The following is a 16,706-nucleotide window of genomic DNA, read 5'->3' on the forward strand; positions in this document are numbered from 1 at the left end:
TTTTGTGTTAGAAGTTCAGCTGTACATTAAACAATAAAACTACCATCACCAGAAGAAACCTCTTGCTGCTTGGCAGCTCTGTATTAGTAGGATGTAAAATGCCAGCAAAATGAAGTCATGTATTAAAAACAAGTAGAAATACATTAATTTATAAGGAACCTAAGAGATTTTTTTGTGCCTTGCTAGAAGCACTTGAAACAGTATTTTCACAGCAAATAAGTCACAAGAATTCCATGAAGATCTCCAACAAATGAATGCTTAACTAACCAGAAAGAAGGAGCCAGAATCTCCAAGTGCTTGTGTTGAAGTATTCAAAAGTTAATTGCATTGGCCTCTTTATTTTGTGTGACCTACATGGGAAGGCTTCTGGTTTTTTTGTTTCTCTTTTGATGGTTTTTGAAAACTTAATGCAAGTTTCCTCCTCTTTATTTAGGGTCTGCATCAAAAAGGTAAGAAGTGAAGACTCCTGCCTGTGACATTTCAGCAATAGGTAGAAGCTGTTACCAATGTGACATCCTGCTAGTGACAGCATTTCAGCTGTTACATTCCTTTTGAAGGAATATTGTCTGAGCCTTGTAAAAGTCCTTTGGGATTGTTACATCATTAGGGTGTTTGGGGTGTTTTTTTAATTCGTTTGGGGTTTTCAGTTGCCATTCTTTGTTTGATGTGATATATTTAGTCCAGGGATTGGTCACACCACAGCAGATGCTCATCTTCCATAAGGTTTACAAATTAAAAGGCTTTATAAAACCCTGTTTTTTTTTTTTAAAACCTTAAGTTTTATAAACATGTTTCCCATAAAGTCTTGATTAATGTCCCCTCAACACATTTGCTTGTACTTCAGTAAATAAGCCAGGTATTACTGGCAAAAAGGTCTTGTGAGGTCAGGACTCAAGGGTGCTGTTTGCAGTCCCACTGACTCTGTAAGGCCTTTAATAGTGACTTAATGACTCAAATAACCTGGAAACAAAAGACATTTTGCTGCCTGTCAGCTTGCTTGATCTAATGCTATGCAAGTAATTATGGGGGGGGAAACACCAAAGCTTTGGGGATTTGAGGTTTTGGATCTCCTTAGCACTTTTTCACCTTTTGACTCCAGATAGGTAGGAGAAGTTTTGAAGATTTACAAACGTGAAACCAAACATCGAGACGCAAGTTTTTATTTAGTGTAAAGTCAGAAATACAACATCTTTAAAATGTTCATAAGTTAAATGAAGGCCACAGTAGTGGGATGTAAAATGGTATATAGGTGAGATGACTACTATATACACAGCAGTGGATAAAATATCACTGTTTAATCTTACAATACAAAACCATGATTTTAAGCTTGATCTTGGGGAAACTGCTGAAGTCCTAACAAGCACGTGCTCTGTTACTGCAGGGTGGATGCAGATGTGCTGGGATGTGACCTTAAAGTCAGGATGGCTGCAGTGCAATCCTTACAAGTCAAGTGCTTGGTGGGATGGTCAAGTTTTAATGCTCAAACCTTGAACTAACCATGTGAGCTACTCTACCTGCTAGCAATTCCTGGATGAATTTAGTTACAGTAGGTAGTAAAGTGAGAGAGTAATCCTTAGAAGATTAAAAATAATTTTGAATATTTACAGAACCCCATGACACAAACAGTTTTATCCATTTGTGCCTTGGTAGGTAGAACTACTTTTATTATCAGGATTCTTGACTCAGACTTGTAAAAAAAACCTCAAGACTGAACTATTAGTGTTTTGTTTGCAGTCATTTGACTTTGTTGACACTCAAGTGAGTGCTGTGCAGTCCTCTTCCGTGTGGAGAAATGGGAGCCCTCTCCTTTGGGATGGGGAAACACAGACTTGGGACACTGCTGTTCTTAGCTGCCAGGCAACAGGGGGTGTGAGAGGGATTTAATCTATGACATCCACTGAATTCCACAGCTTTATTTTCTGGAATACATCCCAAGACTGAAAGAGCACTGTGACCTAGTATTTTCCTTTTGTTCAAAAGAAAAGTACAATGGCTTCATTATTGAAGACACAGACTTCCATAAATAAGTCTGTAATGCTGCTATTTGGCAAGATGAAACAGATGCAACTGAGTACTGCTAAAACAGCATTTCAGCTTCTGCTCTCCACTAATACTGATCATGCTGGACATGCTGCCTCTATCTAAGTGCTCAGATCCCTAACCTGGACTGAGCTCCTTTACAAAACCTGCTAACAAACAGCCAAGCCAGTAAAAAAAACCAGGCACCTAGATACTAAACGTTGCTCAGAGCAGCACATGTTTGAGAGGCAAAAGCCAGCTTTGTTCCACTGCCATAGGTGCTTTTGTGCAGTGCCCCAAGGGACACTCAAGCTCAGGTTTGGGAGCAGGAAAACAGTTGCTCTAAGGCCTGAAGCAGAGACAAGTTTGGCACTTCAGGAGAAAAGTAAAAGGTGGCAAGAAAAGTCTTTTCTTAGTTCCTCACTGCAGATTGTTCACAAGGAGCATGAGGAACATTGCTGACCTGTTTCTCTAAAGACAATTACTCAGGTTTTTACTCAACTCTTCATTGTCCAACTAAAAAACTTCAGGAAAAACATAAATCATGATGCTGTGCCTGGTGATTCTTTGAGGAAACAGGAAAGTGAAAATGGTTTGAAGTGCACATCTTACAAACACTCTGATGCTGCCTCAGTTTTGTATTTCCCTGATGTAAATTGCTTATCCTTGCTCCTCTACCCTTGCTCTCCCCTTTGCAAAAAAAATCTTTGTTTTTCTGTATACGAGCCTGAAAGTAATGTTGTATTTATACTATACTTATACTTTTACCAAGTTGCTTATCCTTGCTCCTCTTCCCTTGCTCCCCCCTTTGCAAAAAAAAAATCTTTGTTTTTCTTTATACAAGCCTGTAAATAATGTTACACTTTTACTACTTCATAGAAATCCTTAACTGGGTTTATAAGTTTTTGTTTCAAGGTGCTTTGCAGAGCTATGGACAATACTATACAGTAATCTACAGATATCTGAGGTGAAAAAGGTGATGCAGTTAGACTTGGAATATTTTTATCAAATAAGGTTTCCATGCAATATTGTGACTATTATTTTGCTAGTCAAGAGCACTACCCTAAGGCCTCAGAGAGCCAACAGACTTTTGCTTAACCTGACAAATGGAATAAATTTTTTAACAAGATACGCTCATTTTTAAAACAATTATGAAAGTTCAGTAAGTCTCTACACTACATTTACACATTGCTTAATCTTAACAATACACAAAATTATGTCTCCTGTTCATTATAATGTTCTTAATTCTGTTTGTCACCAAAATTTATAACCTTCAGGTATCTAGTAAAGCCACAAACTAAGTTATTTTTGCCCATGTAGCCTATGCCAATTAAAACAAAAACAGAGAGCAGCAATACAACGACATCATCTGTGAGTCAGCCCTTACTTCCTTTTGCTTTTTGTGTCAGTTGTTTGGAAAACACTAGATGCTGACATCAGATTTTCTATATACTGTCCAAGAACTTGATTTTCTGATTTCAGTTTCAAGTTTTCTTCCTTAACAGCATCTACCCGTGCTGAGAGATCTGCGAAGGTGATATTATAAGAAAAATATGATAAGAAAAATATTAGGCACTGTTGCATACAATGATGAGTATGTTCTATGTGTCTACAAACTACTCACACTTTTACTGTGGGAAACAGTGTATTGTAAAACACTGTTCTTCTCAAGTTTTACCTAAAGCAATCTTTTCCTGTATTATTTTGTACTACAGTATTTTGACACACTTACTGATAGTCTGTATCTTTATTCTTCGAGTTTTTAATTAAGTTCTTGCAAATTAAACTGCCTGGAAACAGAAGTTCAGTGATGAGCAGACTCAAAGATGTCAGCAACTGAGCCTGGGAAAGGTAATAATGTCACCTCCTCTGCTTGGTGTATATTAGGGGGTTGAACAAATACTGTGTTGCTTAAAAAAAAAAAAAAAAAAAAAAAAGGTAGATCTGAGACTTTATGTCCCTTCAACTACATAAGTGACATGCTTCCTAGCCCCAGACTAAGGTAGGGCAGAACATTAAGGCTCTCTTCTTTTGCTTGCAAAAATCTGATGTGTCAAACTGCTAACCTTCCAGTGTGTGCTGCAGTTCCAGAACTTGATTAATAAGCCGTGTTTTCTCTTCTAATTCCACCCGATTCTCAGCCTCAACAGCTGCAACAAATCATAGGAGCTTTAATGCAACCTCTGTAATAGCTGGGAATTATATTAAATAGAAAAAACAACAATGAGAAACAAGAACATGAAGAAGAACCTATACCATCCATGTCGGCATTCATCATTGTAGAATGGGTTCTTTCTGCTCTTGAGGAGAGTATTCCTGAGGGATGCTCTGCTGGAAAAAAACAAAACAAAAACCCACTGAGGCGACTGTTGATGGAGCTGCCTTTGAATTTGGGGGGGAGATGTACTTTGCTAATCGGTGTTGAAAAGGCAGCACCTGAGGCACAATATTTTTTTAATATTCTTTAATCATTCTTCCTAGAGCCTTAGGGGGCCGGTAGATGGGATTCTGGGGCTAACTACGGTTTAGTTTGCAGAACCAACTACTGATCCAGCTGCCTCTCCGCTGCATTAAATAACGCTGCGTTTCAGTGATGGATCGGCCGCCTCCTCGGCACCGATTTTTCTGGAACGGGCACCTACAGAACCACGGCAGCCGCCGGGCCCCTCCATGGCCCACCCCTCTTCGTCCGTATCGCGGGCAGCCCCGTCTCGGACACCAGGCCTGCAGGAGGGTGCGGGACTGCTGCGGGGCTCTCCCAGCGCATCCTGCCCACCCCATCCCCGCATCCCTGCCCTTCGCTCCAACAACGGGTTAGGACAGCGCCCGAGAGCCGGACCCGCGGCCGAGCCGGACCCGCAGTACCCACCGGCAGCTCCGCGGCTCCCCCCTCGCCACCCCCAACCTCACCCCACATCCGCCTTCGAACATCATCCTCCCTACAGCCGGCCCGGTCCGGTTCGGTCCCGCCGCCTCACCTGCAGCTGCCGCCGCCTCCCTGCGGGCAGCGCCCCGCGCCCCGGACCCCCCGCAGCTCCGCGCCCCCCCCGCTCCTCCGCGCATGCGCTGCCACACGGCCTGCGCGCGCACCCAGAGGCGGGGCCGCGGACCCTGAGGGAGGGGCGGGAGGGGCCGGAGTGGCGGTCACAGCTCTGATGGGGTCACAGCTCTGATGGGGACACACCTCTGCCGGGGACACACCTCTGCCGGGGACACACCTCTGATGGGGTCACACCTCTGATGGGGACACACCTCTGATGGGGACACACCTCCTCTGCCGGGGTTACACCTCTGCTGGGGACACACCTCTGATGGGGTCACACCTCTGATGGGGACACACCTCCTCTGCCGAGGACACACGTCTGATGGGGTCACAACTCTGATGGGGTTACACCTCTGCCGGGGTCACACCTCTGCCGGGGTCACACCTCTGATGGGGTCACAGCTCTGATGGGGTCACACCTCTGCCGGGGTCACACCTCTGCCGGGGTCACACCTCTGATGGGGTCACAGCTCTGATGGGGTCACACCTCCTCTGCCGGGGTCACACCTCTACTGGGGACACACGTCTGATGGGGTCACAACTCTGCTGGGGACACACCTCTGCCGGGGTCACACCTCCTCTGCCAGGGTTGCACCACCTCTGCAGGGGTCACACCTCTGCCGGTGCTCATACACACTCACACAGACACAGTCACAGACAGACACACACAGACACACAGTCACACACACATACAGTCACAGACACACACAGACACACAGTCACACACACACATACAGTCACAGAGACACACAGACACAGTCACACACACATACAGTCACAGAGACACACAGACACAGTCACACACACATACAGTCACAGACACACACAGACACACAGTCACACACACATACAGTCACAGACACACACAGACACACAGTCACACACACATACAGTCACAGAGACACACAGACACAGTCACACACACATACAGTCACAGAGACACAGACATAGTCACACACACATACAGTCACAGACACACACAGACACACAGTCACACACACATACAGTCACAGAGACACACAGACACAGTCACACACACATACAGTCACAGAGACACACAGACACACAGTCACACACACACATACAGTCACAGAGACACACAGACACAGTCACACACACATACAGTCACAGACACACACAGACACACAGTCACACACACACATACAGTCACAGACACACAGTCACACACACACATACAGTCACAGAGACACACAGACACGCACACAGACAGACACACTCATACACACACACACGCCCCGCTCCACTCACACCCGTGGGGGCAGTCCCCTCTCCTCACTCTCTGCACCCACTCTGACAGATTCCCCCCTCACCTCTCTGCCCTCCTCACGGGTGTTTCTATCACTCGCAGCACTTTCCCGTTCAATCCCACGGAATTGCAGGTAAAACAATGGAAGTGACAATTAAGCACGCCATTAAAAACCCCGCCGTGGTTCTGATGAGCACGTTTCGCAGGCACATGCCGGACCAGCGGTTCAGAACCGCGCTCCTCAGCCAGGGCCTGATCGCACCGTGCTCTTCAGAAGCAGCTCAGAAAATGCAGGAGTTGTCTGTCCTGTAACCCCTCAGGTTTAGGAATTTTGGCAAAGCCTGAGCACCATCAGCCAGAGCTGAGGGCTCTGCGGTTCTGTCTCACCCTCAGGTTCTCCTCTGTGGAGCTCTGGGGGTGAGGAGCTTCCCTGCCAGCTCTGGTTCAGCACCGTGTAAACCTGGCCCAGCTACTTCTATTCTGGAAGACCAATGTGCCTCCTGCACAGCAGTGTCCAGATCAAGAATCCTGGGATTTATCTCCCTGCTCCTGGATCTTGCAGCGCTCGGCATCACCTCACATGGAAACCCAGGTAACTCCTCAGAGTTGCTCTCATCTCAGCAGCTTCATAGAATCCTAGAATTGGCTGGGTTGGAAGGGACCTCAGAAATCATCAAGTCCAACCCTTGATCCACTCCCACTGCAGTTCCCAGCCCATGGCACTGAGTGCCACATCCAGGCTCTTTTGAAATATCTCCAGGGATGGAGAATCCACCCCTTCCCTGGGCAGCCCATTCCAACGTCTGATCACCCTCTGGGTAAAGAAATTCTTTCTAATGTCCAACCTAAACCTCCCCTGGCACAACTTGAGACCTCTTGTGCCCTCTTGTCTTGCTGAGAGTTGCCTGGGAAAAGAGCCCAACCCCCCCCTGGCTCCAACCTCCTTTCAGGGAGTTGGAGAGAGTGATGAGGTCTCCCCTGAGCCTCCTCTTCTCCAGCCTCAACACCCCCAGCTCCCTCAGCCCTTCCTCACAGGACTTGTGCTGGATCCCTTCACAGCCTCCTTGCTCTTCTCTGGACCTGCTCCAGCACCTCAGTCTCCTTCCTGAGCTGAGGGGCCCAGAACTGGACACAGGACTCAAGCTGTGGCCTCCCCAGGGCTGAGCACAGGGGCAGAATCCCTTCCCTGGACCTGCTGGCCACGCTGTTCCTGAGCCAGCCCAGGATGCCATTGGCCTTCTTGGCTTCAAACCTTCAAACCATTCCCTAATTATTCCCTGCTGAGAATCACTCTGGCACAGGGTCCTCACTTTGGACCTCACAGGGTAGTCCATGTACAGTCATTATTCAGGACTCGAGGTAATTTTAGAGGCTTCCCTCGAGTGGCTGCACTGCATACCCTGTAGTCTCTTTATAGGTACTGTGTAGCTTGAACCATACATTGCAGTGAAATATATCCACATCCTAGCTGTATAGTGCAGGAATATATCCAGTTATAAATAATTAGTTTGGTGCCGTGTAGATACTCAGGAAGATAAAGGGAATGCTTGGGAAATGTGCCCTCTGCTGTATTTTTTAATGCACTTCAGAAAGTTTGTCTTTCTCATGTCCTACATCTTCTCCACAACATTATTAACACTGTGTTAATTAAAAACTTTCTTAAACCTCATGATCAGATAAATTCAGATTGAACTGAATGTTGCTCAAGTTATGCAAAAACAGCCCTGTAGTCAGTTGTTTTTTATTCCCTTAATTTACTTCTTACATTAATGTAATTAAGTAATTAATCCTCCTTAACCCCTCCCAGCAGTCCTCTCAGGTGGTGGCTGGGCTTTAGCAGCTTTTTAGGAACACTGATTGCTGTTTTATTTAAATCCCAGGTGTTTCTCACCCTGCTGCTCTTGCTTGCTGCACTGGCTGCAAACCTGGCAACCAACAGGCTCTGCTGATTCTCTCCATCACTTTGACTTCCAGGTCAGAATCTGCAGGTGGATACAGAGGGGTGCAGAGCTTGCTTACCTGGTGAGTAACTTGCTGTGCTTTATGAAAGAGGAAAACAAAAAAACACTGCAGGGTAATCTTGGGGAAATGCTCCTGTCTGCTGCAGAAATTCCCCTTTGCTTGCTGCCTGACATTTGCAGTTTATTGTCTTGACTGTCCCCAGATTAGCAAAGTGGGAAAACCTTTGGCATTACATTATGGGGCAGGCTGAAACAACTGGCTACTATGCTTTTGTAGCCAAAACAGAGTTGTAATTCCAAAAATTGCTGGGTTTCCTGTTTCCTTTTGGGATGTGTACTGTTGGGTCCATCCTACTTTCGCAACATTGTTTCTGACTGTAGCACTTTCTTTTGAGTCTTAATTCTGATGTTTGAGCTTGAGCACCAGGCTGAAACTCCGTTTTTGGAAGTTAACCCCTGTGAGAGAGGTTTGGGTTTTCCTTTAGAGAAAATTGCATTCATCTGAGCCTCCACTCAGCAGAGGAGGGAACAGATGGTTCCTTTAGGCAGTGCCTCAGTGTTATTAGGTTGGTGCTAAATAGTTGTGCAGATGCTTCCTTAGGTTTGCCCATGGTGTCCTCATGGATTTCACACAATGCCTCTTCCTATTGTAAGTGCTTAAGATTAATCCCTTTATCCCAGTATCTGGGACTGTGCAGCTGGCCCATGCTCCTGGGCCACAATGTGTGTGGCCTATGTCCCAACTCCTTATCACAGCAACATCCATGAATCCTGCTTTTTTTCCTTGCCCTGTCCTTCATCCTACGGTTTCCAAGAGAAATATTCCTAAGTGCTGAGCAACTGTGCACAGCCCAGGGCCCAAGAGTGTTGGATTGATGCTGCTGGGTGGAAATTCCATGGGGAGAATGCCTAGCTCATCTTGCTTTCCCTTAAAAAGATTCACCTTCCTAGCCTGGCCTCTATTTTCCAGCACTAAGTCACCCCCAAGATTCTAAATAGCTGATTTAAAAAACCAACAAAAAACCCAGCACAGAAAAAAGCCCTCAGCCCTGAGTATTTTCTATGAGAAATCAATCAAAAAACCAGAGGCTTAGTGTATCACAGACCTATAAGGAATTTTCCAAATTCAAAATTTTTCCAAATTCCTTATCTTGCCTATCCTGCTTTAAGTAATATAACTAATTTTTTTGTACTTTAAATTTGAAGCTGTAGGGACTTATATCCAAACCAGTGGATATATATTTCTTTATAATGCAAAATGTGTCCCAGGGAAGGTGCCCCTGTGCATGTATGGAGAGTCACCAAATTTTTAGGAGTGTGCTTAGTGTCCCCTTTGGCTGGAAATGGCCCATTTGAGCCCCTGCATAGCAACTCCTGCTTTTAACAACCTGTAGTATTTTGTATTTTTCTTGTGTTAGCAATTTTCCATTGTTAGCAGGACAAGTCTTGTCTGGAGGCTGTTCTTAGGAGAACCTGAAACAATCCTTCTCAAGGCTGGTTTCTCTTTGACAGGGATCTGGCATGGTTTGCTCCTCTGTGGTTTCCCCAGGAGGGGCAAAATGACTGGGGTAAATACTCATTACATGTAACTCTGAGTAAATCAGCTTAGCTTTGAGGCTCTACACTCTGAATCTTTGGAATATGCAGTGCAAGGCTGAGAGACAGGGCACAACATCTGTTTACAGAGCTTTTTTTTTTTTTTCACTTTCGTTACAAACTTATTGCTCTCTACTTCAGAGAACATACCTTATAAAGAATATTAAATAATATTCACAAATGCTGGGAATTGCTTTCTCCTGTAGAGCAGCATAGCAGCAGACTAATAGCCACTCTGCTGTTTAAAATAAGAGGGTTTTCTTTATTACTGGAAATACCTCAGCACTGCCCTAAGTAATGTCCCACTGTTTGTTTTATTGGACTGGTTTTTACACCAGACATTAGATCACTCACTACAGGTAAATGGATTTTCTGTCTGAAGAATTGTAAAGAGAGCTTGTAGTTTTTAGCAATGTGTCAGAGCAAATGTGTCAAAACTGACTTGGATGTAAGCAGGAGGAACTGGTGCTAATCCCTTTTGTTCCTACTAATTAATTTTATATTTTCGAAGACGTTTGGTTAAAGGAGAGGAGGCATTCATAATATTGTAGTCTAAATTCAGTTTCTAGGAATAAAAAAGTTCATGTTGCAAATGCAATTATCTGTACTTACCTGTATGTTAAGTTCCAATTAAGCTTTCCTGAAACTAGCTGACATTGCTGGCTAAAAGAATTAATTTATTCAGTTTCACTGAAAGTGCATTTTTTGCTTAAAATAGCAGCTATCTCCCTAGGCTATAAAGCATCATTACCAGTTAACCTGAATGCATTTCTGAGTGCAGTTACAAAACTACAGGAGAGAATTTTGCTGCTCTGGACTCAGATTCTTAGCCATTGCTGCTAATGACAAACATTTTCAGATGTTTTATTTCTAATACTGTGGTGTACATCCTGCTTTTTCCAGGGTACACAGAGCAAACCAACAAGCCTTTCACTTCCTTTTTGGCAACATTTCAGGCTGTAGAAGTGCCTGCATAAGCTGGGTGATGACAGAGGCTTCACTGTTCCCCACTAGAATAGAAATGTATTCTCCTTTTCATTGACAAAAGAAAGCATTGTGGATGTTTCAGAGATGAGCTTGCTCTTTGAACTGTACTGATTCCTCCTGTAACTAATTGTCACAAAGAAAATTATGAAAAGGAACCCAAAAGGCATAGTCCTTTTTTTCTTGCAGCACTAATTCACAAAACCCTTTACATCAATTCTTCATCATTTAGTTTCTCAGTGGAAATCACAGACAGACTTTGAGAAGCTGTTTGGCTTTTTTTTCCCAACTAATGCTGCTTTACACCAGAATTCTTTGCAAACTTTGCTACTCTTTCTGACCAACCTCAAAAGGCTTTTGGAGCCTTATCCATATCCCTCTCCAAATGTACAATTACAGACTTCTGCCAGATTTGGGTAGTTCTGAGTTTGCACTTTTCTTAACCAAATCAAATTACACAAAATGAGGAGCTGTTTTGGCCCACATTGATCTAATTATTTTCCATGGCTTTACTTCTTGTGCTTGTTTTGGAAGTGCTGTATGTCAAAAATGAGAATGTGACCTCATCACATGATGTGACCTGTTAGCAGGCAGTTGAGGAAAAAATCCCATCTCTTATAAAATCTACAAAGAGCCTTAGAAAATAATTTTTTCTCTTTAACCCTGAAGAGTCCTGCCTTCCAGCATGGCTGCATCCTATCTTTTGCAGGATTGTGCTTCCAAATAGACTGAGCAACTCAACTTTCTAGGTTCTTCTCAGTGAAGAAAGAAGCCCTTGATATACTTGGAGAGCATGAATTTGAAGGACAAAAAGGGAATATTTACAGCTGTTGGGCATCATCTTACTGCTTTGTGTAATTTTTTGTTTTAATTTCCTCTGTGCTTTTGTTTGCTTAGGTCAGTTTTTGAGGGAACTGTATTCAGAGCTCCAAGTTCCTAAATGAAAAGGTATTTATTTCATTAAAGGTGAAAATATTTTCACAAAAGCTGTTCATGAATGCTTTCCTTCATTTCATGGGCTCTTGAAACTGCTATTAAAATACTTATCAAGAAGTTTCCATCTTGCTGCTATATTGTCTTCATCTTGATTTACATGGAAGTGATTTATTTTTAATACCTGTGTACTTAACACATGGAGAAAAGCTGCAGTTCTTAAAGGGCAATAGCTATTAAATATTCAGGTACTGCATACAGTTAATCAGGCTCAGTAACACCCCTGGTGCTTTGCCACAATGACTTTTCCCTGTATAAAATGAACTTTGATATGGAGACTGTATTCTGATAATGCTTCAGACTGTGCATACATGGCACATTGATCTACTTGTCTGTTTAGTACGTTTTCCAGTACACTTTAAGAAATTAAGGGAAAGTTCCATGCAATTACAAGTGCTCTGGAGTTCATTAAAAGCAGTGCATCTTTGTGATGCTACTGAAAATTTAATTATGGAACACTTGCTTCTAAAACTTCAGGTCATCCTCAGGCAAAGTCCTCTTATGATCTACAGTCTAGTTTATTTATTCTTTGCTTGAGCTTGCTGTTGTCCATCCTGGGGAATCTTTTTGTCTCTCACTGTGTAAAGCTTTTTCTTTTCTTTCTCAGTGGTGACCAGTGATAGGACAAGGGGTAGTGGGTGTAAATTGGAGCATAGGAGGTTCAAGTTGAATATCAGAAAAAATTTTTTTACTGTAAGGGTGACAGAGCCCTGGAACAGGCTGCCCAGGGGGGTTGTGGAGTCTCCTTCACTGGAGACATTCAAAACCCACCTGGACACGTTCCTAGGAGATGTACTCTAGGGGGCCCTGCTCTGGCAGGGGGGGTTGGACTAGATGATCTTTCGAGGTCCCTTCCAACCTCTAAGATTCTAAGATTCTAAGATTCTAAGATTCTAAGATTCTAAGATTCTAAGATTCTAAGATTCTAAGATTCTAAGATTCTAAGATTCTAAGATTCTAAGATTCTAAGATTCTAAGATTCTAAGATTCTAAGATTCTAAGATTCTAAGATTCTAAGATTCTAAGATTCTAAGATTCTATGATTCTTTTATTGTTTTTGCTTTCCTGGAATGGATGTTGTTCTCCAGCCTTACAGCTGTAAGACCCATTCTGTTTGTCAGCTTCTGTGCTGCAGTTACTGTAATCAAGCTTAACTTCAAGGGGGAGAGGTAAAGGAAAACTTTCTTATAATATATATGATGGTCTCTTCCCATTTTAAGTCAGGAACTTTTTACCTTTCTCTCTAGCCTTCAGTTGTTGTCCTCTGGCAGAAGAAATGGAGCAGGGTTATCATGTTCACTATGTATCTTCACTGTATTTTCCCTCTATACCTTCAAGCTTGACTGAAAATCACAGAATTGGCTGGGTTGGAAGGGACCTCAGAGCTCATCAAGTCCAACCCTTGATCCACTCCCGCTGCAGTTCCCAGCCCATGGCACTGAGTGCCACATCCAGGCTCTTTTGAAATAGCTCCAGGGATGGAGAATCCACCCCTTCCCTGGGCAGCCCATTCCAGTGTCTGATCACCCTCTCCAGAAAGAAATTCTTTCTAATCTCCAACCTAAACCTCCCCTGGCACAACTTGAGACCTCTTGTGCCCTCTTGTCTTGCTGTTGAAGATCAGGAGACTGATTTTCAGTTACTCTGAATTTCTCTCTACTTTTGGGTGGATGCCTCCATCTCTTCTCCACTAGGGGAAAGCTCTGACACTGGTAGCAGATCTTGCATAAAGAACCCTGTTTGTGGTCATTTCTCTGTTGTGACATGAGCTTTCTCTGACCTTGAATGTGTTACAGCAGTCAAGATTCCAGTAAATTTGATGTGCCCAGTTTCAGAGGCCCTGTGGAACCTTATTTATTGCTGAGCAGCTACTTCTCTGTCAGTGCCATCTGTCAGGGCTTGGCATGAGTGACTATACCTTGGTATCTGGTGTCACTTGGTGCTTGTATGTGAGTTAATACCTTTGTGCCTGTTTTCTTACCTGTATTAACATTTCCCAAGCTGATGTTGGAGTGCTAGAGGAGACAGTGGGTGTTTCCCTTCTAAAGAACCTGACATCTTCCCAAGGGCTAAGCAGCAATATTCCAAAACCACCCATCCAGTATTGTGGATCATCCCTAACTCAGCTCCTGCCTTACAAAGACCAGGAAATCTTGCCACTGCCTTCTGCCCCTCATCTGTTCTCACCATGTGCAGCAAGTTATGAAACAGAGTCATAGGATAACTTTTCCAGACTGTTCCAGACCATTCTGCAGGGAAAGGGTGAGATTCCCTGTCAGGGCAATTCTCCATCACTGCAAAACCTGGACCAAGGTTTGCCAGTTTATCTTACTGGGAATAGTTTGGGTCAGCCACATCTTGGTAGGATTTTAAGCTGTATTCTGTATAAATGAAGTTCATTCAAACATCTGGTTCAACACCCTCACACTAATATGAAATTGCTAGAAAGTTGTATTTATATAGGAGGTAAAGATAGCATATACAATAGCATCCTTTAAGCTAAATAAGAAAACACCAACATTGAAAACCAGCCAACCAACACGTGGAAAAAAACCCAACCAACCAAAAAACAAAACCAAAACACACACACAAAAAAAATCCAACAAAGAAAATAGGACTTATATTCATTAAATTCATTAGCAAGCAATACAGATTCCTGCTAGATGCTGTAAATCAGCACAGGTCTACAGCAGCCATTCTGAAGTGATCAAGTTGATAACTCTGGCCAGACCCTTTAAAAAAATTTTGTATCAGTTCATGTTAACTAACTTCATTTTTCCAGAGTGTAGAGCAATCCTCCTTCCCATTCCAAATAATTTTTATTCTATAAGAGAGAAAGCTGGGAAATGAGAGTAGGGGAAAGGGAGGGGAAGGCAATCTTTGGTTTTGTAGTTTCTGTTAAAACAATTAAATGCTTAATAGCAAAGATTTAAATGGATCAGCTTATCTCTACTACCAATTTGCATCACTTCTTGTGAGCTCTCACTAGAGTATGTCAAAGAGATTATTTTTCCATCCTCAAGAGGAAAGGGAAGCATTATCTGTATTTTTGTTGATAGTACCTATTGAGTTAACCTTTCTGTAACTTTTTCTATCTAAATAACAAAAAACTGGATGTGCTCAGATGACAAATGCATAATAACATTTGCTGTTATGTGAACACTGTGGGAGTTGTGTATCCCCAAAACCTCACTTTGTAACTAACCACAGGGTTTGTTCAACTACACAACTAGAAACCTTTACTTGAGAACATTTGCTAAAAATACATTGTTCCTGGTAAGGAGGATCCACAAATTTATTCAGCCTATGGAATTTGTGTTGAATGAGCAGATTATTGTAGTTTCTTACCCGAATCATCTGCCAAAGGAATGCTGGTGAAAGTGCCATCCTCCTCATCCAGAGGTAACTCCATTTTGCTTCCTTTTTTTCAAAGTCTCTGAGAGGTGCATGGGGAAAGGCTTTTGTCAGCCATGTCTCAGTCTGCACGTGACTTTCCTGGTTAAATCTTTAATGAGTCCAGCACACAGGTGTTACCAGATACTGCTGGCACACCTCTTACTCTGTGTTCTCTGTCTGAACCTTGAGCTCTTTACTGAAACTTGTTAGGCAAGAAGGTTTCTGAGTTCCAAGTGCTTTGCCAGATATGTGCTGAGCAAACACTCTTACTGCAGGCTCTTTCTGTGAAAGATCTGTGTGCTCACCCCAGCTCTTTCTTTGTTGCTGATTTTTTTTCAGGGCTGTGTATGGTTTTTTTGTTGGAGTTTTTTGATAGAGGAAAGAAGGAAAGTAACTGAAATCATTCTGAAAAAATGTTACTTACAGTCCCGGCAATTGCAGTGGGCAGATTCGGGAGCAGCAAATTTAAAATGTGATTTTCCAGTACTTAGGAATATAATTTTACTTAGATGAACAGTTGCATCAAAAGCAATCAGGTAATGTGAACAAATTTGTGAGTGGGTGTGTGGTGCTCTGTGATGGGAGACAGGAAGAAGGAAGAGAAATCAAGTTCAAAGAAAACCTCCCTGTAGTCTTCTTGTGCTTCTTAAAGGAAATTTGACATAGTTTGAACATATGAACTATAAATAAAGTATAAATTAACCTCAAATTAACCTCTTTGTCCTGGCTAACTGCAGGGGAGGCTTGGACTAGATGACCCTCAGGGTCCCTTCCAGTGCAAACCATTCTATGATTTCATGAAATTGCTTTCCTTTAGAATCCTGGAATAGAGATGGTTGCAATCAATTTAAAAGTATAAATGGTCCTGGTCTTGATTAAAGACATTACAGTGAATAGTGGAAGTGCTTCATTTTTAGGGGGGTGCATCTTCAGAATCTACAAGTCTTTTAACTTATACATCTGTTTTCAGAAAAAAAAGGCTGCAAATTTAGGATGCTGACAAATTATTTTTTCTTAGTTGTAATTAGGAACCACTCTGAAGGCTCACTAAACTTTGTGAAACACTGACCAGCTATAGAATAAGATGGTTCTCAGAATTTACAGATTGCCTTTCATATTTTTAAATAAAATCTTGATTTGGACTCCTGAGACAGCTTCTATGTACAAAAGTAAATGCATGTCATTCTGCAGGGCAAAGGATTTAAGACTAGACATCAGAATTGGTGCAGCCTGCAGAGCTGAGACATTTAATGCTGCTCTTCAGCTTTTTTCTTCTGATCCTCTACCTGCTCAGGGTTTTTAAGCTTTTCTGTTGGTGTCAGTGAGGTTACTGACAGCTGCCTTCAGAGATTACTGAAAACCAACCACATCTTACATTTTCAGAATTCTGTTGAGAGTTATTTGGTTTTTCACATGGATCAGAATCAGTACAGCATGCTGCATGCTG

The 16,706-nt window shown here is 42.8% G+C and overlaps 1 protein-coding gene across 11 annotated transcripts; it reads right to left on the reverse strand.

Moving 5' to 3' along the window:
* Window positions 1-1,146: 1,146 nt before the first annotated feature.
* On the reverse strand, window positions 1,147-15,341 carry SCOC (short coiled-coil protein). Of its 11 annotated transcripts, none has more exons than XM_071753809.1 (4): window positions 15,212-15,341; window positions 4,270-4,350; window positions 4,086-4,169; window positions 1,147-3,545 (listed from the first exon to the last, which is right to left on the reverse strand). In XM_071753809.1, the coding sequence occupies exons 1-4, from the start codon at window positions 15,273-15,275 to the stop codon at window positions 3,403-3,405; spliced, it is 372 nt and encodes a 123-aa protein (XP_071609910.1). In that variant the 5' UTR covers window positions 15,276-15,341; the 3' UTR covers window positions 1,147-3,402. The 11 variants fall into 11 exon arrangements, with proteins under 11 accessions (XP_071609910.1, XP_071609912.1, XP_071609911.1 ...); XM_071753811.1 differs by having other exon boundaries at window positions 4,276-4,350; window positions 15,212-15,339; XM_071753810.1 differs by having other exon boundaries at window positions 4,270-4,347; window positions 15,212-15,329.
* Between the last annotated feature and the right edge of the window lie 1,365 nt (window positions 15,342-16,706).

This window comes from Heliangelus exortis, chromosome 10 (assembly GCF_036169615.1).
Source record: "Heliangelus exortis chromosome 10, bHelExo1.hap1, whole genome shotgun sequence".
NCBI lineage: Eukaryota > Metazoa > Chordata > Aves > Apodiformes > Trochilidae > Heliangelus > Heliangelus exortis.